The sequence below is a fragment of the Lycorma delicatula genome, chromosome 11 (genome assembly GCF_047948215.1).
Source record: "Lycorma delicatula isolate Av1 chromosome 11, ASM4794821v1, whole genome shotgun sequence".
NCBI lineage: Eukaryota > Metazoa > Arthropoda > Insecta > Hemiptera > Fulgoridae > Lycorma > Lycorma delicatula.
The window spans coordinates 58,340,323-58,363,730 of NC_134465.1; the positions used below are offsets into that span (position 1 = coordinate 58,340,323).

The 23,408-nt window shown below is 32.7% G+C and overlaps 1 protein-coding gene across 1 annotated transcript in view; it reads right to left on the reverse strand.

The window, feature by feature from the left end:
* Window positions 1–4,626: 4,626 nt before the first annotated feature.
* Window positions 4,627–23,408, reverse strand: part of LOC142331948 (uncharacterized) — a 382,649-nt gene continuing 363,867 nt past the window's right edge. The window contains exon 6 of the mRNA XM_075378000.1: window positions 4,627–4,830. Within this exon, the coding sequence (XP_075234115.1) occupies window positions 4,744–4,830 (87 nt within the window). The 3' untranslated portion in view covers window positions 4,627–4,743. The remainder of the gene's footprint in view (window positions 4,831–23,408) is intronic.

Consider the following 23,408-nt stretch of genomic DNA (forward strand, 5'->3'; position numbering starts at 1 on the left):
CTATCTAGTGCTAGTCTTATCATTTCAGTATACCCTCTACATCCTACATCCCTAACAATTTGTTTTACATATTCCAAACGTGGCTTGCCTACACAATTTTTCCCTTCTACCTGTCCTTCCAATATTAAAGCGACTATTCCAGGATGCCTTAGTATGTGGGCTATAAGTCTGTCTCTTCTTTTAACTATATTTTTCCAAATGCTTGTTTCTTCATCTACTTGCCGCAACACTTCTTCATTTTTCACTTTATCCACCCACCTGGTTTTTAACATTCACTATAGCACCGCATTTCAAAAGCTTCTAATCTTTCCTTCGCAAGTACTCCGATCGTCCAAGCTTCACTTCCATATAAAGCGACGCTCCAAACATATACTTTCAAAAATCTTTTCCTGACATTTAAATTATTTTTTGATGTAAACAAATTATATTTCTGACTGAAAGCTCGTTTCGCCTGTGCTATTCGGCATTTTATATCGCTCCTGTTTCGACCATCTTTAGTAATTCTACTTCCCAAATAACAAAATTCTTCTACCCCATAATCTTTTCTCTTCCTATTTTCACATTCAGTGATCCATGTTCATTATTTCTACTACATTTCATTACTTTCGTTTTGTTCTTGTTTATTTTCATGCGGTATTTCTTGCGTAGGACTTCATCTATGCCGTTCATCGTTTCTTCTAAATCTTTTTTACTCTCGGCTAGAATTACTATATCATCAGCAAATCGTAACATCTTTATCTTTTCACCTTCTACTGTTACTCCGAATCTAAATTGTTCTTTAACATCATTAACTGCTAGTTCCATGTAAAGATTAAAAAGTAACAGAGATAGGAAACATCCTTGTTGGACTCCCTTTCTTATTACGGCTTCTTTCTTATGAATTGTTACTGTTGCTGTTTGGTTCCTGTACATGTTAGCAATTGTTCTTCTATCTCTGTATTTGAACCCTAATTTTTTAAAAATGCTGAACATTTTATTCCAGTCTACGTTATCGAATGACTTTTCTAGGTCTATAAATGCCAAGTATGTTGGTTTGTTTTTCTTTAATCTTCCTTCTACTATTAATCTGAAGCCTAAAATTGCTTCCCTTGTCCCTATACTTTTCCTGAAACCAAATTGGTCTTCTTCTAACACTAAATTAATTTATTTTATTTATTTTAACTTAATTTTATTTTTAAAGGGAAATTTTGCAGATTTGTAGAACCTAATGCCATAGCAGTTTGACTGCGTACCAATGTCAACATATACCAGTGACAAAGCAAAATGAACTACTGCGCATCATCTAATTAGCTTACAAAATTTAGATTTTTTATATCTGTTAGATAATCATTACACTATTTTAACAAATTATTTATACGTAATGAATAATGACGCTACTAGTTTGCCAAATTTGAGGTGTCTTTACCTTTCATCCAGAACATTCTGTATTCAAATCTTGGTCAGGCTTGGCGCTTTTAATATATTCAGTACATCGTAAACTAATTGACCGAAAGCCTGTTGTTGCTAAGAAAATAAATAATGCAACAAAAAATTTGAAATTATTTAATTTTTATTCTGAAGGAAATTCATTAAAATATTTTGAGTTTATTTCTTAAATGGAAATTTTTGATCTCTTTAAAAATTATCATCTCTAAATTTATTTTAGAGATGATACGTTTATAATACATATTGTTATTTTAAAATTAAAAAAAAAATTATTTTTCATACTAAATGATTAAAATTAAAAGTATTTTAGTGAAAATATAATAGATTGATTACATTTTCAACATTTTAATGAAAGTAATTTCTGTAACAGTTTTGTTAAGTTAAAATTATATATAAAAAAAGAAGATATTCACCATTACGTCCTTCACTGCTCGCAGTGAAGGACGAACTCTCGTCGTGAGGAAGTAGTCCTCTGCCTGTTACGGTTGGGGCATACGAGGATCACACACGAATGCCAGGAGGAGACCCACCTCTGTGCACACGATGCAACTGCCGCATGACTGTGCACCACATTCTCGTGGACTGCGTATGTTATGCGGCGTTGCGTCATCAGTTTAATATACCCAGCAGCATTCGTGATGTCTTGAGCAATGATGGCAGGATTTTGGAGCGAATGTTTCTCTTTTTGCATAGTACTGGGTTACTGCAAAGGATTTAATATACTTATATATGTTTTTCTGTAACGAGAGTTTTTTAATAATTTTAACCTTTATTTTCGATTTGATTTTTTAGTTCTATGTGTTTAATTTTACTATCCGGGGTGGGGATTTTTGCACAACCCATCAGAGTTAGGTAAGCTTTTATACTTTCTTTATGCTATTATTTTATCTTTAATATTTTATCAACTTTGTCTGTGATATTAGTTTTGGGTATTATTTTGCCTTCTTGGCTTGTTTTAGTAAAATTTTATTATATGATTAATATTACGTTTACACCTTTTATAGCTTATTATTTTGTAGATATATCACCCTTTTAATAATAACTACCGGACGATGATAACGCCCAAGCGTTTCTCGCCCACAAACAACAAAAAAAATCCCATTACGTCTTATATTTAAAACCATTATAAACACTAAAAATTAAAATTTTATTGGTATTACAAATAAAAAAGTTTTAATATTTTTGCAGTAATTTTATTTAGGATAACGTAAAACAAAATTCCATTTGGCACGCTGGAAGGCGGAGATAGATTTCACAAGTGTTAAGTAGGAGATAAAATAGATTTCCACCTTAAAGTTAAGAAAAACTTCAAATTTACTCAATACGACAATGGTTGCATGTGAAAAAAAGTTTCACATGTTTAATATACGACAAGCCCCATTTTCTTTCAATTCCAGCAAAATTTTGTTCATCCCTTGCGGTAAGGGTTGATCATATCAAAAATTGTTACAGACAAAAGTTTTATATAATGTTTATAGGACTAACGCCCACTTTAAACAGATTCGATACTGTGCCTATTAAGAGAGGTATGATTTTTTTTGTCTCCAAAACCCCATTTTTTCCATCTCCTTGACCAATGATTGCTGATATAAAAAAATTTACTTACATAAGTTTTAGGCCCTTATCCAAAGAATAGTAGGAACTTTAAACGAATTCGTTATTTTATTTAATAAGAAAGTTATAGTAATATTTTGTTTTTTTTTCGAAAAAGCGCCCCCTATTTCCACCCCCATGTTCCGATTTTGGCCGTTAACAAACTCGACCGAGATTTTGGAACTAGTTATTTTCAAGAAACAATTTTTAAATTATTTAACAATTACGGCAGTTATAGGTCCGCAAAAAAATTAAATATATATATATTTAGACTTTAGAACTGACGGTGGTTTTGGGGTCTGGGGGATGTGAAACGCGAAGATGTGTTAAAATTTTCCGGAAGTCGAATCATAGTAATCATTACAATACGTAACTTTCCTATGAAATCTATGTAAAAAAAAAACTAAGAAAAATATTATTTGACGTATTTTAACAGCATTGTTTTAAAAAACTGCAAATAAGTCTCTGTTATATGGAAGACAATATCGGTTATTGTAAAATATACATTAGTGTAAATTTTTTTTGTTGAAAAATAACTTTTTTAAACGGGTAATAAACACATAAGTTTTAAACAAAACTTGTATAAAATTTTATTTTGATCAAAATGCTTTGAATTAATTCCAATTAACTAAATACAAACTAAAGAATTTGAAAGTAAAAAAAAATCTTAGCCCATCCATTAAAATTAGACTATTCTAGTAGTTAACTAATTGCCGTCGCTAATCAGTTAACAGTTGATTTTCGAAGTCGAAGGTTCTGATGTTCAAATTCTAGTAAAAGCTATTTGCTTTTTTACGGATTTGAATACTAGAAATGGATACCGATGTGCTTTGGTGGCGTGAGTTCAATTAATCATACGTCTCAGAAATGGACGGCCTCAGTCTGTACAAGAATAGACCTCATTTACATATCATATACATCAACCTTATCTCATTGGTCGTGCGGGGGATTGCTTATTATTATTCACTAGTTAAACGGATTGCAACAATGTACAATGTGTTTTTTGACCCTCAGTCTTTTGTATTTACACAAATTATTCAAGTATTTACTCAGATTTCTCAAAAACTATTAAAAATACAATTCTGGTTCTACTTTTTAGATTTTATGTAAAACCGTTATATTTACCTCTTAATTTGGGTTCCAAGAATTACAGTTTGGCTTAACTTTTTTACCGATGGGGCAGAAATCGAGGCAAAATCTTTTGTCAGCTGACCCTTGCTAATAAAACGTTTCCGGTTTTGTGTTTATATGATTTTTCTTTCTTATTTTCACCAATAGAACCTTTCCTTTAAGTTTTTTTAATATTTTTCGTGGATCTGTATATTTTTAATTAATAAAAATATTATACGGGTTGCTCAGTTCTTCTTTATTTGATTTTTTTTTTTTGCTTGTAATAATTACTTACAACCTAACAAAATATTAATTTTAATAAACTTCTTGTTTTTTATATAGGAGTTTTTACGAATTTCTTTTTCTAAATAAAAAAACTGTTCTATTAATATTATACATTATACCTTTACATATTTACAAAAACAATAAAATAGGCTAAGTAATAATAATTTATACAAATCACCATAATTTTATCACTTTATATTTTTTAGTTCTTTCATTATTATTATTTATAAATATTTTATCTTTATGATTATAATTATTATATCTTATTTTTTTATATCATCACAAATCACTGCTGCTTGCACTACCTGGCGGCGATGAACCAATCTTATATCACAGTTCTATAGCTTCTGGTCCTTTCCATGTAATTCCTGCTCTTAATAGATTATAAAATTTCATTACACCGTATATTGCAAATATCTGAAACAAAACAAAAAAAAAATTATCTTATTAAATCAATTTAATTTTAATATTTATTTGAGAATAGCGTTAATAATTTTTAAGAATAATAAGCATTCCATGCTAAGTACAACGTGAATAATGTGGATTTTATTGTTTGTCTTCTTCATTAAGCTACGAGTAAAATAAAGGTAAATAAATAAAAATAACCTACATCAAAAGTATATTTTAGAAGGAATTATCCAGGGGACTCTGCCCTCTTGATCACCCATCATCATCATTTACTAAAGGCTATGTCGATTTAGCCATGTCACTCCCATCTCCGCTTCTGTCTTCAAGTCATTATATGAACCAAGGCCCATCTCTTCTTTAACATTATTTATGATGCTTGGTCTCGGTCTACCTTTAGGTCTTTTGCCCAAAACCTTGCCCTCAAATATATTCATCAAGAACTGTCGTAATACATACCTATCAATTTCGCTCTTCTTCTTCTTCGTATAATATTTAGCAAGGACCTCCTCTCACTCACTTTTGATTTTTATCATTTCTTTTCCTATATCGAGCTTGTTCTTGTTATTCTTCTCCAAATCCACATTTCCATTGCTTCCAGTCTTCTTCTTTCTGCTTTCCCAAGCGTCCATGTTTTACACCGATAAGTTTCTAAAACACCAGACATAAGTTTTAGCGAAATGTTTCTATATTTGTATACTCATATGATTATCAGTCCGTAATTTTTTTTTATCCAGGAAAGCTCGTTTTGCCAGCGCTATTCTTCTTTTTATTTCTGTGACACATTTATTATCGCTAGTGACGGTACTTCTCAAATAACAAAAACTGTCTAATTAAATATCAACCTTTCTACCTTCCTTTATTTTTCTTAAAATCATAATCTTTGTCTTCTCCTTATTAATTTTCAGTATAAGTTTTGTTAGTAATTTAGATAGTGTTTCTAACATAATCTTTATTCCCCTTGCGAATTCAGCCAGTAACACAATATACAATTACGAATACATAGTGTATGGATTTTCCATTAATTCTGATTCCTGGGAATGGCGAGCAAAGCGAATTCTGCGGCGAAAACAGTAGGCCCTTGGCCCCGGGAGGCCCCTGAGTTGGCTCCGGGATTCACCTGGGCTGACCTGAGCCCCAAGGGTGAAGGCTTTGGCTAGACGAGCCAGCGAGTATATATATATATATATATATATACAGGGTGTCCCATATAAAACACGCAACCCATCAATCACTCATCCATGAAATTTCAAAAGTCAAGCTTACTCCCCTACTCGTTACTGAAATGGACTCGTCCAACATCTGAACATCGCGGCGACGCAGTAGAACACTACCGACAGTAACAACAATGCAATCAAAACGTTCAGTGTATTGCTAGAGACAAGATGGTGTTTTCGCTAGATGAACGTGTTTTCATTGTTGAGTCGTACTTCGTTGAGTACGAAATCAGTAGTTGCAGTGCAAGATTTGTTTCGCCATAAGTACCCAGATAAACCAGTTCCTAACAAAACATCAGTATTAAGGTTAGTCGCAAAATTTAGAGAGACCGGTTCTGTTAATAACAAGGAACATAAAAGATCTGCGTCAGTGTTGAATACAGATACAGTCGCTGAAATCAAAGACCGATTACTCGCCTCGCCAAATAAATCGATCAGACGTTTGTCTGCTGAAATTAATTTGTCTAAATCAACTGTTCATCGGGCGACCAAACGATTACAATTACGACCTTATCGCATTCAAACGGTTCATCAATTTCTTGAGCTCGACAAAGAAAAACGGCTACAATATTGTCAACGGTTCCGTCGATTTCTGCTTGAGGGAATTAATGTTATGGATTCGTTATTTTTCACAAATGAAGCACGGTTTCATTTGGATGGCTACGTAAACAGCCAAAACAGTAGAATTTGGAAGGCTGAAAATTCCCACGTTTATCACGAAAAACAATTACACCCGCAGAAGTTGGGTGTGTGGTGCGCGATATCGCGGAAGAAAATAATCGGTCCTATTTTTATCGAGTACACCATTAATGCAGAACGATATCAGGATATTTTATTTCAGTTCATTGCAGCGTTGGAAGAGGAATACTTCTGGCTACAACATGACGGTGCGACATCGCACTACGCAGGTTCAACTTCTGATTTCGTTGAGGAATTCTTTGGTAATCGTATTATCGGTCGAGGCTTGTGGCCACCAACATCTCCAGATTTGACTGCGGCGGATTTTTTTCTACGGGGTTACTTCAAAGATAAAGCCTACAGCAACAAACCACGAACAATTGAACAACTGAAAGTCAATATTGAACAAGCTGTATTAAATATCCAGCCACAAACTTTGAAAAAAGTTGCAAGAAACGCTGTAAAAAGAATTGAAGCTTGTATTCAAGAAGATGGCGGCCACTTCCAACATTTACTCTAAATGTAAGGTAATGGATGGTAATAATAAAAATTACATTTACATTTACAGATGCCTTTTTATTATTTCAATACCTACCAACAATATAATGTTGGGTTGCGTTTTATATGGGACACTCTGTGTTGATATATATATATATATCAGATTTTATTCGTTCGAATAATCAAAGATATTTTAATTTTAGCTTGAAATATTTTTACTTATTGTTTAGCTGTATTTAATAATGCAGTACATTAATCTAGAATTGAATTTATGCTCATTTTCTGTAATATATTGTTAAGTACTAAAGTAATGACGGCAAATGTGACAATAATTGCTGAGAAATCTTTTCTTAGAAACATTTATTTTAATGTAATGAATTAAATTTGTCATTACAGTTATTTGAAAATTTACTCTAGGTACGTTTATTTTTAGGAAAAATTATTGATGTATTCATATTTGAAGCTTAAATTTAAATAGAAAATTTTATTAAGTAAACTGTTAAATCGCATTATCATCGACATCCCTTTCAAATTTCTATAACGTCATTTATATCTTGATTCTCACGCTAAGGATTTAGTGATGCCTGTTTTCTACTCCGAATCTCATCGTTTTATCATTTTCTATTCACTTTCTCTCTCTCTGTTTCAACTAATGCTTCATTTCTAAGCAGGAAATAATAGTAATACCTCTTAACTTTGAATTTTGTTTTAGACTGTTTCACTTACAGGCTATTTGAACACGCTAACCGTGTTATATTTAGTTTTCTTTTTTCTGTAATCTTTACGTTATTAATTCTACCCGTAAAAGATAGATTAAATTAATTTTTTTATTAATATCTATTTTTTTAATTTATCAAATTTATACCTTTTTACATGAATTTGAATTTATTAGAGATTTTCGAAGATTTTATGTTATACTTTATTTTTATTTTATTTTTTATATCTGTATTTATATTTTTTAACTATTACATCAAAATTGCTAGTACTCGCCATGGTAATTATCTCAGTACACCTACTGACCTCTGATTTTGACGAAGTTTGGGATATACCTTTAATAGGATCTAAGTTATATATAATAGTAAATTTTATGTTAATTTAAACGTATTTTTTATTTTGTTTCTTTTAATGTCAGCAGAATGAAATGATTTTTGGAATTTTTTATGGTCAGGTAAGGCATTTTGAAGGGTACAAAGAGAAATGTAGTTAGTTTTTCTCTAAGTTTTTTACTTGTACGAAGTAAAGGAAGGAATCTCGAAAAATTTCGGTTTTCAGATTTCAACGGAAATATTCAGATTGACGTTGGTAAAAATGAATATTTCTTCAGGGATTCATTCCCTGAACTAATTTTATAAACTAGTCAAGGATTCAAGATTCAGAAACTAGTCAAAATTTACTAGTTGCAACGTGACGTCTGTACGTACGTACGTACTTATGTATCTTGCATAATTTAAAAACGATTAGCCGTAGGATGTTGAAATTTTGGATTTAGGACTTTTGTAACATCGAGTTATGCACCTCCCTTTTCGATTGCAATTGACTGAACCAAAAGTGTCTAAGAAAGCCCAAAATCCAAGTTTTGGATTTTGGATCCAAAATTTGAATTTTGGACGTTTTCTTGAACTGTACTAATAAGCCATCATTGAGATATTTTCAACGATGGAACACAAGTGGTACTTATTTTCATTGGTTCCAGAGTTATAGTCAAATAAAATCTTAATTAATAAAATATTTGGATCTTACAAGGGGAAGAAGGCACATCGGTTCGAATTCGACTTCATCTTCTTTTTTTTAATTTAAATATATTGATTTATTAATAATTATTAACCTCTGATTGTAAAAAAAATTACAATAAATAATAATTCAATAATAACAAAACACAAAGAAATTAAAAAGTATCAGAATTATTAATGAAATAACATTTTTATCTAGTTTTCATTTAAAAAAAAAATGTGTAATATAATTTAATAGGCGTACAAGGAAGTCATGTAGTGCCCACATCAGATATTTAATCAGATATTTAAGTAATTACTGTGTAAGTAAAGTAACGGGCTACCAATGATTTTGATGAAATTTGGAACAAATTTATTTAGGTCCTACTTTATTTGTTGCAATTTAATTTATTCAACACAAACGCCTTTCACTTGAGTTAAGTCCCTCCTAAGCTATACAGTACCTGCACCAAAAATTTCGTTATTTTACACTCTACGCGTATAACATACGTTATTTTCTCACTACATAATTTGGTTTCAGTTAAATTAAATTAAGAATAAGATTAGATTTACTTCAAGTTAGGTTAATTGAGCAAAAGTCTTGAATCCAATATGATTCGAATTCCCAGAGTGATTCGGTACTATGTCAACCATAGTGAAAATTTTGTGGATCCTTTTCTCGGGTCCCATACGCAAATAGCGGAGATTATGTGGGCGTCAGTTAAATGCAAAAATAAGCGTGAATGTGGGACGCCCAGATTGTTCTTCGATTCATGCCTCTGTGAATACTTTCGGTGAAGTCGACATCAGAGGAACGATTTGATCGACTAGATACTGGTAGGCATTCACGCTTTCTCGCTACTGGAATTTGTTAAGCTTCATGTAGGACAGGATTGGTCTAGTAGTGAACGCGTCTTCCCAAATCAGCTGATTTGGAAGTCAAGTAGTTCCAGCTTCAAATTCTAGTAAAGTCAATTATTTTTTTACGGATTTGAATACTAGATCGTGGATACCGGTGTTCTTTGGTGGTTGGGTTTCAATTAACCACAGATCTCAGGAGTGGTCGAACTGAGAATGTACAAAATTACACTTCATTTACACTCATACATTTCATTCTCTGATGTAATGTCTGAACGGTAATTACCGTAGACTAAACAGGGAAAAGAAGAAGGGTTTTTTCTAACGCCGGCCTCCGTGGCGTGAGTGGTAGCGTCTCGGTCTTTCATCCGGAGGTCCCGGGTTCGAATCCCGGTCAGACATGGCATTTTCACACACGCTACTAATCATTCATCTCATCCTCAGAAACAATACCTATCGGTGGTCTCGGAGGTTAAACAAAAAAAAAAACCAGAAAACAGAGGTTTTTTCTAAGAAATGGGTGCTTTTAATGCAGACGATCCATAAACATACTATTATAGAACCATTTTTTATAACACCATACATTATATTAGCTTTAGATAAATTAATTTTAATAATTTTTATTAATTAACTAGCTCTACCCGCCACGCTTCGCTGTGGCACATTGTGGTTGCATGGATGAGAAATGAGAAACAAAACAAAGCATACGTTTCATAGAAGTTGCAATACGTTGCAATACTTGTGAATATAGAATATTTTTTTGTTTTTCCACTGTTTGCGTAGATATAAAGGCTATCTGGTTTGCCGACTCGGGAACACGCAACATACAGTTGCCCATGGAGATGCAATCCGCATCTAAATCTAAATCACACAATTCTAAAGATTGACCTTGAGCTTTATCGATTGTGATTGCAAATGCCAATCGAATTGGGAATTGCAATCTTTTAAATTAAAATGGTGTATCGGTCAAGATTATGGGTATTCGAGGAATGAGGACATCTTCACCTTTGAAAGGCCCCGTTAAAATCATTGCTTCCACTACGTTATTCATCAATTTCTTAACTGCGAGTCGCGTGCCGTTGCAGAGTTTTGGCTGATTAATATTCTGCAACAGGATAATTGTCATTTTTTGATCGAACCGTTGCTAGAATCAATCTAATGAGGAATGTTTTCCCAGTTCCTCCTGGCACATCCAAGAAGAAGGTCCCCCAACTCCGTCATTTATCATTTGCATTATGCGATCATAAATGCCTTTCTGTTCACGCGTTAACTTGGGAATGTTTGATTGGACATATGACTGAAGATCACCAATCTTGTAACCTGTTCACGGCGTAAATCCACATCAAATGAAGCAATCGCAGCTCGGGTGGGTGCTGGCATTCCCAATTGACTAAGAACTTTATTTGCAATAGCTATGCACTTGTCTTCAATATTTATCAATGCTTCGTTGTAAATGCCTTCTGTAAATTCCATGGTCATATTGGTATTTTCTAGGCGTACTCTATGCAAAATATCCTCAGCCATATGCGATCGATATCTTTCCCATAACTCTGTGGGAGATGAAGGGAAGCAAGCGGTCAATATAATATCCCACTGTTGGTCGTTTTCTAATAAATTCAGAGCTTGGTGAAAGGCGCAGCTCAATCACGACACGATCACACAAAAGTACCTCGATTAAAGTGAATATTTAATTCAGATTGTATAATAATCTGAATCAGATGCAAGTGGATAGGTTTTTTTTTTTTTTTTTTTTTTTTTTTTTTTTAATAAACAATGTAATTGGGAACAGGTATTGTTTCACATGTGACTGCGGTTGTCGTTAGCTAGTATGGCGAGTGTTCCCCTCGCTTCCAGCAGATGGCGAGGTCACTGGTACACAGCTGACCGTTAAAATAACTGTTTTCTCGCAGTCGCCGGTATGTGACTGATGCGAAAAATAGATAAAAACAATCTTTGATGCGGGTTATATATCGTGCTATAATTTGAGCTCAATCGGTGCAGAACATTTTGAGTTTTTGAAGCGTACACAAACGAACTTAACATTTTTATATATATAGATTAAAAACTTCGTTATTAAAAAAAAATAAAAGAAAATTACAAATAATATAAATAAAATTGTTCGGTTTCTTATATATTTATTTGGTATGATACCTACAAAATAAATACAATGAAAAACGAATTTCTGAGATGAAAATCGATGACTTTAAAAAAACTTCCGGTAACTTAAATATATTTCTCCAAACAATATAAAACACACATTCAAACTTTGTATGATACATATATGGAAATTATGGACACAAACATATATATATGGATTGAGAGGGGAATGGGTGAGAGTACACTACCCATATAAAGTGTCAACAACAGGATAAGGGATATCAAACAATATTCTTTCCTTATATTTTGTTTACCAAACGTTATTCAATAGAAAAGATATTGTGTATCCTTTTGCAATAACTATTATAAAGAATGAAAAATATAGTAACTGAAGTAAAGAAAGAAAGACTGAAATGGATAAAAATAGGAAGAAATAGAATATGCCTTTTTTTCAACCTCTTATATAATGCAACTGCTTTCACAGTCATCATCCTCTGTCTTTTCTTTCTCTCTTACTCAATTTTATTCCATCCACTATCATGTTAGCTTTCATCACCGTTCTGTACCATCTTTTAAAGAAGTCTTTTTTCATTTTTACCCATTTCCATCCCTCATTCTTTTCCACTACTTTGTTTTCCTAATCTAGTACCGTTTTGTAAACTCTTTTCAAGAGATTCTTCTGCTCAGTATTTAGTGTTTTCTTATACTTCCGTATTTCTATATTAGAAAATCGTAGACTACATTCCTGTTTAAAAAAAAAAATTCCAAAATGTTATTCCTAAAAATTAAAAATTCTTACATCATATTATATTTACTTTAAATTTAAATTTAGTTTTTTTAAATTAATTTACTTTAAATATAATTTAGGCAGCAGTGAGGAGGAACGGGGACTCCCAATACCCCGAGTCAATAAAAAAATTGGAGAAAAGAGTCCGGGAGGATGGGGCGGGATCCCGGGAATGGCATAGCCGGGCTCGGTTACCCCCGCCTCTGAAGTTAGAGGCAGGCAAATTAAAATAAGACGATTCATAACCGGTGGGCCGACCTGCCATGCCGGACCTACTGCCGATTGGCGGGGAGGCCGGTTAGTCGCAAGGACACGCCCCTAGACTGAGTCATGCTTCACTGCAGATCCGGACCAGGGGTATAGGGGCAAGTCTAACAAAATAAAGAAAAAATGTTTATTTTATAAAATATATCATCAACCTCAGGATTTTTTTTTGAATAGACCATTCCATTTTCTAGTAAAAACTATTAAAATAATTTTATTTTTAATGAGATATTCAGGTTTTAATATTACATAAAATATTATTTTTTTTATCTTACTATTTATGTGTTTATTCAAAATATGAACCAAGGCCAATGTCAAATAACAATCATTATGTTTGATGATAATATATTTCGTTGCACGTGAAAAATAGTATACTTAATCGGGATTCGAACCCGGGCAGCTCCGGTTAAAAAGAAGCGAGATGTAAACACTCCGCTACAGCATAAAACTATATTGATATTTTTTCTGTCAAACACATATGCTTGTTTAAATTATGAAGGGTATTAAATATAAAAGACACAAATTATTTAAAGCTGAAACGGTTTAGTTGATCAATGTGACATTTTTTTAACTTCTCATGATAATAATTTCCTGCAATAATATATTTGTCCCATAACTTAATCAGCTTATTTATACCTGATGCAAAGAAATCTTTTTCTTAATGTCGAAATCGGTTCAGATATTTTCTTTGAAATCGTCACTGGCATTAAACTTCTTATCACGTAGCGCTTCATTATGTGGTTAAACTAGTTGAAATCAGATTGAACTGAGGTTGGTCAGAACTGCGAGGGTTGAGGTTCCTGCTGAAATTTATCGAATTTACTGAGTTTTTAAGGCCGGAAAGTATCATGAAACATCCTCAACCCCGTAGGAGAAGAAACCCGCCTTATGACGATACCAGTCGCCACACCAACCCCTTTGTTCCTAGCCTTGATGGGTTTTAACGCGGTTTTCTTTTAGACCCACTAAACTTGACACAGTCATCAGTTTGACCTCTGCCAGGATATCACCGATGCAAATTCCTTGGCAGACATTTCCATCAGTGTATTTACACAACCTACAATCGCCTTCTTATGACTTCTTCCAATGGCGACCACCTACCATAACATACATCCCAACCCCGTTGGGGAAGACACCCGCCTAGTCACGTTCCGGTCACCATACCACCCCTCCCGTTACTTGTCCTGTTGGGCTTTAACGGGAACCATAACTTACAACCCTCAACTATCAAATGACCGATTCTACTTGTATTATTATATTATTCTATCTATACATCTATAACAGCATCAGATCCGCTCAGCCATCCTCCGGGAGACTAAGAATCTAAGGAAGCCAGCAACTATGTCCTCTTCCCTTTCGGTTTTCCAATTAAGTTGCAGATCAAAACCACTATTGATCCTTGTAAGCTCTCTAGCTACTTTGGTACGTTCAGCTTTGTACCTGGGACAGACATGTAAGACATGGCACACATCATCAATGGTCCTACACGCCGCACACAAGCCTGAATTAATCAAACCAAATCTGACCAACCTATCTCGACTAGCACCATATCTAGAAAGAAACTGTGAAATATACCGATTGTGGGAAATTCACCTAACTATCTGCATACTTCTCACATCAGCAAAATTTCCATGTGTGTAACGGCCATCGGGCGATTAAGTCCACCTGACCTTCCATAAATGGAAACCTTGGTTGTCTATTTATTTTATGCATAGGTTAGTTGGCCTACCTTCATAGCATCATACCTAAATTGGCGTTCAGTCGCTAAGATATCAATGCGCTTATCACCAGAAATAATGCAGGACGGCCTCTCAATAGACAGTCCTGTAGGCACCAATCACAGATAACAATAGGAGACGCTGGGCTCTCAACAAAATATTCCTATAATAGTTGTACCTCATTCGGTGAGCCTAAACATGTGCAGTAAATAGCAAGATGCAGAATGATGCTTTTACACTGAGATCCAGGGCGTTTTTTTCAAATCTGTTGGTTTCATTTTGTCGATAACATGATATGCGCTGTTTATTGTTCACTGATCTAGAAAATTGACAAAAAGCAAGCCTTTTGAACCCCAAAAATTGTCAGTATTATTTTTCCTGCTGATGGTCGGTTGGGAATTTTTTCTCGACAGATGAACTCGTGTGCTTCCATTCTATGCTTTGACTTTTTGATTTCAGTTCATAACGGTGATTTCATTTCTGATAACGGGTTAGAATACTGTACAAAAAAGAATCACTTTCCTTCTGACATCGTTGTTTTTTATTTCTGCACATGTCAAATTTTGTATCCTTATAGTGATCATTCGACTTTCTTGAAACCCATTTTGCTCTTGTTTTAAGATACTTGAGCTAATTGGTGACAGTTTTATGCATTTTACCAAGAATTACTTGTAATTTTTCAGTTATAATCTCAACTGTAATCCGTCAATTTTCTTGGATGAGAGAGTCTATGCTGTTTCAAGCGCTAATTAAGTTGAATCTTCAATCGGAAGTCTCGAACGGTGCTCGTCAGTCACTGAAGCCTTTAAATTTTTCTACCCAATTGTAGATATCTTCGGTTCGTGCAACTTTATCTTTTTTTTTTTGTCTTCAGTCATTTAACTGGTTTGATGCAGCTCTCCAAGATTCCCTATCTAGTGCTAGTTGTTTCATTTCAGTATACCCTCTACATCCTACATCCCTAATAATTTGTTTTACATATTCCAAACGTGGCCTGCCTACACAATTTTTTCCTTCTACCTGTTCTTCCAATATTAAAGCGACTATTCCAGGATGCCTTAATATGTGGCCTATAAGTCTGTCACTTCTTTTAACTATATTTTTCGAAATGCTTCTTTCTTCATCTATTTGTCACAATACCTCTTCATTTGTCACTTTATCCACCCATCTGATTTTTAACATTCTCCTATAGCACCACATTTCAAAAGCTTCTAATCTTTTCTTCTCAGATACTCCGACTGTCCAAGTTTCACTTCCATATAAAGCGACACTTCAAACATATACTTTCAAATATCTTTTCCTGACATTTAAATTAATTTTTGATGTAAACAAACTATATTTCTTACTTAAGGCTCGTTTCGATTGTGCTATTCGGCATTTTATATCGCTCCTGCTTCGTCCATCTTTATTAATTCTACTTCCCAAATAACAAAATTCTTCTACCACCATAATCTTTTCTCCTCCCATTTTCACATTCAGTGGTCCATCTTTGTTATTTCTGCTACATTTCATTACTTTGGTTTTGTTCTTGTTTATCTTCATGCGATAGTTCTTCTTCAGCTTTATCTATATTTTTTAATCATACGAAAGCAAATTTTTTTCGGTGTTTTACCTTGGGAAAGCAAAAAATCATCAATTTTTTGCTTGATTGCAAAACTGCATCACATTGCAGAGAGTGCATTGATCTCTGCACGTTGTTCAAGGACGTTGAGAACTGATGACTCGTTATTATAAAATTTAAGATATTGAAGCTAAAATAAAACAAACAACTGATCAAACCTCTACACTAGATTACCACCGATTTACTGTTCTGAAATTATCGTAGCCCTCTTGCCAATTGTTTTGCCTCTAACAGCTATTTTTTCTTTAATTATTTAATGACCATTGCATAAATATATTTTTTGTATTATAACGAAAAGTACGGTATTTTTTATCGAGTAATACTATCGATAGAAAGTACGTATACGTAAGATTCATTGATTATAAAAAACGCTTTTGATTCTATAAACCATTAATTCCTGTGCATAGCGTTAAACCTCTAAAACATGCCTCCTAAATATCTCAATTTAATAATAAAATATATTCATCGAGTAAGGCCGGAGCAGTAATGAACCACGTCGGTTAATATTTTAAAATAAAAATGAAGTAAAACAGAAAGATTCTTTATTAGGGCTTGTTGAATTTAGTCTTGGAAGAAGTATTTAAAATAAACTGAGATTTTTGGAATTAGTAGTAGCAGTAGAAGACTGGGAAATCTAAATTTCGTAAATGAACGATACTATTTGCTTTATCTCCTGAAATATTAAACGAATTAGAAAAACAAGGCTGGTTGGCAGTTTACTGGTAAACTGTTCTTACAAATATAGTTAAGGAAGAAATGAATGTACAGGAAAGAAATTATCAAAGAAACGAAACAATCTATTTCGGAGTAATTATAGAGATTTGAGGACAGAATAGAAAAATAGACCCGAAGAAGGATAGCAAATGGTTAGAAAAAATATTAATCCTTTAAATTCATTATGAAAAATACAACCAAATGAGTATTGTACAGAAAGGTAAATTATTAGATTATTGTGTAACACCTTGTCCCATGTACGGTTAAAAAATTTGGATGTTGCCGAAGAATTCTGTACAATAAGTCTGAGTTACTCAATAATCAATGGAAAGAATTATAACTGGTCTGAAATGGAAAGAGAATTAAATATGAAAATATAAGCCAACATGTTTGGAGTGGTAGATGTAGGTAAAGTAATAAAGAAATCAATGAGCACTTGGCAAGGTTTAAAGATGGAAGGTAAACAAATCAAGTTAAATTTTGAAAATATTTCTGTGAGAAAAGGTAAAAAAAAAACAGATTGAAAAATCGGAGGGAGGATGATATATAAAAGGAATAAATTGATGTAGGTTGGCATCGGACTGGAAAGCATTGACTATTGGGGAAAGGTTTGTGCTCGGTAATGGGCCTGGTTTTATATATAAAAATTCGATAAATAGCGTTTAGTTAAATGAAGAAATAATTTAACAAGTAGCTGAAGTATTACTTTTTATTATTTATCTATAAAAAAACGTTTTCTGTAATTTTGTTCGTAGTATTACTTACATGTCCACGTGTATATATATATATATATATAATAACTAGGATCGTTCCTGTGCGTGCATCACGCAAAAACCTACTGAGCAGATTTTATTAAAATTTTGCGGATTTATACCTTAGAAGCTTGGTCATTATCTTCAATTAGAATTATCATGATATTTCTAATGAGGATTAAAATATTAGATATTATTAAAATAAAAATTCATTTAATTCATTATATTTCTGTTACCATGATAAAAGAAAGAAATGAGTTCAGATCTATATATTTTTAAATATTTTATTATATGATTATTATTAAAATATTATTGTAATTATGTTAAATTAGTACATTTAGCAAACTTTTAGATTGCCTATTTTGACTGTCGATATTGGATTGTTAAAAGTAAAAAAAATATGTCCTTGAAAAATTAGAAGTAACCTTCCATATTACTCAAAGTCTGCTAATAGAATGAAAGTATCTCGGTCCTGTGAACAGCTGAAGTTCGTGATACTCGGTTTACTTTTGATCGAAAACGCTTCGCACAGACTCGAGCTGCAATAAATTCTCAAAGCGAGTTACAGTTAAGTTCCTCACGACTTCATACTGACGTCATCGAAGAGCTATCATGCTCACATAAGGATAAGTGGCTTTAGCTATAATGTACAGATTAGGTACGCCAATCGTGGACATATTGGCACCACGACAGAAGTACGTTCGTATTTATCATGCTTGGGAATAGAAAACGGAACCAAAAGGTTTCCAACAATAACGAAGGAAACATTGTAGGAAAGAGAGCTTTTGTTATTTATTAATATTATTCTCACAATCACGAGAGTAACGAATAGAAATACTGTTCTTGGACCTATTTTTCGATTTTTTAGGTCAAATTTCATATAAAACCACTAACTATACCCTTTAATTTGGGATCTGAAGAATTACAATTTGATTTAATTTTACCGAAGGCGCAGAAGTCAAGATGAGATCTTTTCATCAGCCAATATTCGCTAACGAAGCGTTTTCAAACCTATGTTTGTATAAAATTTCATAATTATTTTCACCAGTAGAACATGTCTTGAAAGTTTGTTACGTTTTCGTTATTCATTCTTAATAGTGTATTTAATACTTAAACATTGAAAGGCTTTGTATGTATTCACTAGAAAAAAGTCGGACCTATGGTCCGCCGAGAAAATGATACATGGTGGTTTCATTACACGTGATTTTGTTAAATGTTTTTGCCAGTTGTAACAAAATAACGTTCAACAATTTAGTATACTACCAACAAAAAATACTTTTCCAACGAAAAGCTTTAAAATCATGAAGATTTTTAAGTGTTTCTTAAGTTGCAATTTTTAACGCAACTCTAACCTCAATGTTTTTCTCTTTTATCGCTACAACACAAATATAATTTTAGATAAATGTTTGGTATCGAAGTATAAATCATTCAACGAATGAATCGTTCGTGCGCTGCGCACAGCCGCCCGGTGCATCACCAGTGGTCCGCTCTGCGCCAATAGAAGCTAAAATAAAAATTTGAGCACATACAACAAACAAACACACGCACCATCAGTTTTACTTCCTTGTACAAAGTAACTGCAGTAATTCGAAAAATTTAGGTTTTCAGATTACAACGGAAATATCTATTTTGACCATCCCTGAATCCATTTTGATTACGTTTCGGTACGTATGTATTTTATCTCGCATAACTTAAGAACGATTAGCCGTTAGGATGTTGAAATTTTGGATTTAGAAATGTTGTAACATGTGCTCCTCCAGTTTTGATTGCAATCGAATGAACCAAAAGTTGAGAGCTTTGAGAGCTTTTCAATTATATATCATAAGTTGTACTTATTTTCATTGGTTCCAGAGTTATAGTCAAATAAAATTTAAATTAATGAAATATTTGAAACTTATAAGAGGAAGACACATCGGGTCGAATCAGATTTCATCTCCTTTTTTTAATTTTTTTCCTAATTTAAATATATTGATTTATTAACCTCTGATTGTAAAAAAACTTTTACGATAAATAACATTCAATAATAAAATAAAAAAATATCAGTAGTTATTAATGAAATAAAATTTTATGTAATTTTCATTTAAAACAAAAAAATGTGTATATATAATTTAATAGGCGTACAAGGAAGTCATATGGTGTCCACATCAGATTTTTTTTGGGATGGAATATAAATATCATTTCTTTTATTTTAAAAAAGAAACTTTTTTTTTCATTTGTTTCAGGCTTGTTGTAAGTTCTCGAATGTGGTTTAGGTTATTTAACGAGGTAAACTTGAATTATGAGTGTATGTATATGTACAAATGCGATAATAAGAATAAAATTCATAATTCTAACAGTGGAAATCTGATTTAAATTAGATATATCAATAGAATTTAATTTGACCGCTGTACCAAACCAAGTAATGTGTGTTATTGGGAGAGCAATAATGTATTCAACGTAAAAATAACTTGGGTGAATATCAAATACTGAAAGAGTGTCTAAATTTATGGAATGTAAAAATTTTATTTGCCTTATTACAATATATTTGAATGTGTCTTTCATCGTGTGTCACTCATTATTTAAGTTAAATTTACGGTTTACGGTTCCTGCAGTTAATGTCAGTTATTTTATTTAATTTTTAATTTTATTTTATTTTTATTAGAGTAATAACACATATACAGTGTGTCCCATATAAAACGCAACCCAACCTTATATTGGTAGGTATTGAAATAATAAAAAGGCATGTGTAAATGTAAATGTAATTTTTATTATTACCATCCATTACCTTACATTTAGAGTAAATGTTGGAAGTGGCCGCAATCTTCTTGAATAAAAGCTTCAATTCTTATTACAGCGTTTCTTGCAACTTTTTTCAAAGTTTGTGGCTGGATATTTAATACAGCTTGTTCAATATTGATTTTCAATCGTTCAAGTGTTCGTAGTTTGTTGCTGTAGGCTTTTTCTTTGAGGTAACCCCGTAGAAAAAAATTCGCCGCAGTCAAATCTGGAGATCTTGGTGGCCACAAGCCTCGACCGATAATACGATTACCAAAGAATTCATCGACGAAATCAGAAGTTGAACCTGCGTAGTGCGATGTCGCACCGTCATTGTTGTAGCCAGCAGTGTCAGTCTTCCTCTTCCAAGAGTGCGATGAACTGAAATAAAATATCCTGATATCGTTCTGCATTAATGGTGTACTCGATAAAAATAGGACCGATTATTTTCTTCCGCGATATCGCGCACCACACACCGAGCTTCTGCGGGTGTAATTGTTTTTCGTGATAAACGTGGGAATTTTCAGCCTTCCAAATTCTACTGTTTTGGCTGTTTACGTAGCCATCCAAATGAAACCGTGCTTCATCTGTGAAAAATAACGAATCCATAACATTAATTCCCTCACGCAGAAATCGACGGAACCGTTGACAATATTGTAGCCGTTTTTCTTTGTCGGGCTCAAGAAGTAGATGAACCGTTTGAATGCGATAAGGTCGTAATTGTAATCCTTTGGTCGCCCGATGAACAGTTGATGTAGACAAATTAATTTCAGCAGACAAACGTCTGATCGATTTATTTGACGAGGCGAGTAATCGGTCTTTGATTTCAGTGACTGTATCTGTATTCAACACTGACGCAGATTTTTTGTGTTCCTTGTTATTAACAGAACCGGTCTCTCTAAAGTTTGCGACTAACCTTAATACTGATGTTTTGTTAGGAGCTGGTTTATCTGGGTACTTACGGCGAAACAAATCTTGCACTGCAACCACTGATTTCGTACTGAAGTACGACTCAACAATGAAAACACGTTCATCAAGCGAAAACACCATCTTATGATTGAATTGTTGTTACTATCGGTAGTGTTCTACTGCGTCGCCGCGATGTTCAGATGTTGGACTATGTCCATTTCAGTAACGAGTAGGGGAGTAAGCTTGACTTTTGAAATTATATGGATGAGTGATTGATGGGTTGCGTTTTATAAGGTATACTCCGTATATATATATACCAAGTAATATTAAAGTATGGAAACGGCGTATTCATATTTCAAAACTGAGGTTGAAACAAGCACAGATCTATCTAGTTACAAAATTATTCATTTATGTGGTTTTTCATTAAAAATATTTTATTTTTATTTTATATTTTTCACTTAAAATTATTCATTTATTTGAAATTTTTGTCCGCCATATTGAAACAAAACTTTTTTTTTATAAAATAGGAAGGTAGAAGTGGTACATGTTTATAATGTGAAACATTACGAGAAAATACTAGCGTAAACCGTGTTCGATAAATGTCTTCGTTTTCGAGTTGTAAATAATCAGTTCCAAAAACGGAAGAATTTTGGTAGCAGTAAAACGAGGTAAAACGCCAAACGTAGAAACCTTTTTATTTTTTATTACATTCAGAATTACAACCAGTAAAAAACTTTATACAATTAATATTGGAATTAAAGACCCAAAATTGATAACAACAGCCTTCAAAATAATAATAATAATATACAGAAACTAATAATTTGAGCACTAATTCAAATTAAATGGCTAGGTTTTCTATACTTTAATTATCACAAAATTTAATTTAAAAATTTAGTTACATATTTTCGGTCCTAAATTACTTTATTCGATAAATTAAAAAAAAAAATTAAACAATTTAAACATTTTTAATAATAAATTTGGAGCAGTAATTCAGTTGTTACTTATCTAACAATACAATTTTTATTATATTATATAGTTGCGCGATATACCACATACCATACCAAAGCAAAACGATCGATCTCCTTAATAATTTTGGTTGAGATATTTTGAATCATCCTGTCCTTAGTCCTGACCTGGTACCAAATGAATTTTTTCCTTTCACTCTTTTGAAAGACCATACGGGCGGAAAAAGCTTTTCAAGTGACAAAGAGGTGAAGAATGCCGTATATGTGAGTGGTGAAAGGAAATGGGAACAGGGACGTGTGACACAGATATACGAGTATTATTATCTGGGTTGACTAAATACTTGGAACTGAATAGTGGATGCATAGAAAAGAAATAATGGTATACTTGTGTAGTATGTATTAAACTTTCACCAGTAAATATATATTTTTCAGTTATTTTTAAAATATTGTAACCTTACTTTCCGAACATATCTCGTAATACAAAATACAAATTAAAATGATTTGAATGAAGTTCCATGGATATATATTGTCGCTGCTCGATCAGGATATTGAGAGATTGAGAATTGAATATGTTTATATAATTACAATTTATTGGTTTAAAAACGTAAGTAAAATAAGACAGATAAATAACAATAAAAATAATGACAATAATAATAACAACAACAGACAGTGATTACATACAAAACAGAGTTTAAATTAATTGTCAGGATTTATTCACAGATAGATAAATAGTAAAACGCAGAATTCAGTCTCATTGAAAAAAAAATTAGCATGAATGCTAATCTTAACACTTTTAACCACTAGTCTTGTATTAACAACAATAGTACAAAAGATAAGTATAAAGTTCTTTTACTGCAAATACCTTTTCTTACAAATAAAACTACCCTAACAATCTATGAATGAAATTTAGTCTATTATCTCTTTCACTTATAGTCTTAACAGTAACGCACCGAACCATTTCTCGTTTTCGTGTACTGTCCACACTGGAATTACTTGTGACGTCACCTTAATCGCGTCGAATATGTACGCCTAGAAATTCACTTCCTCAT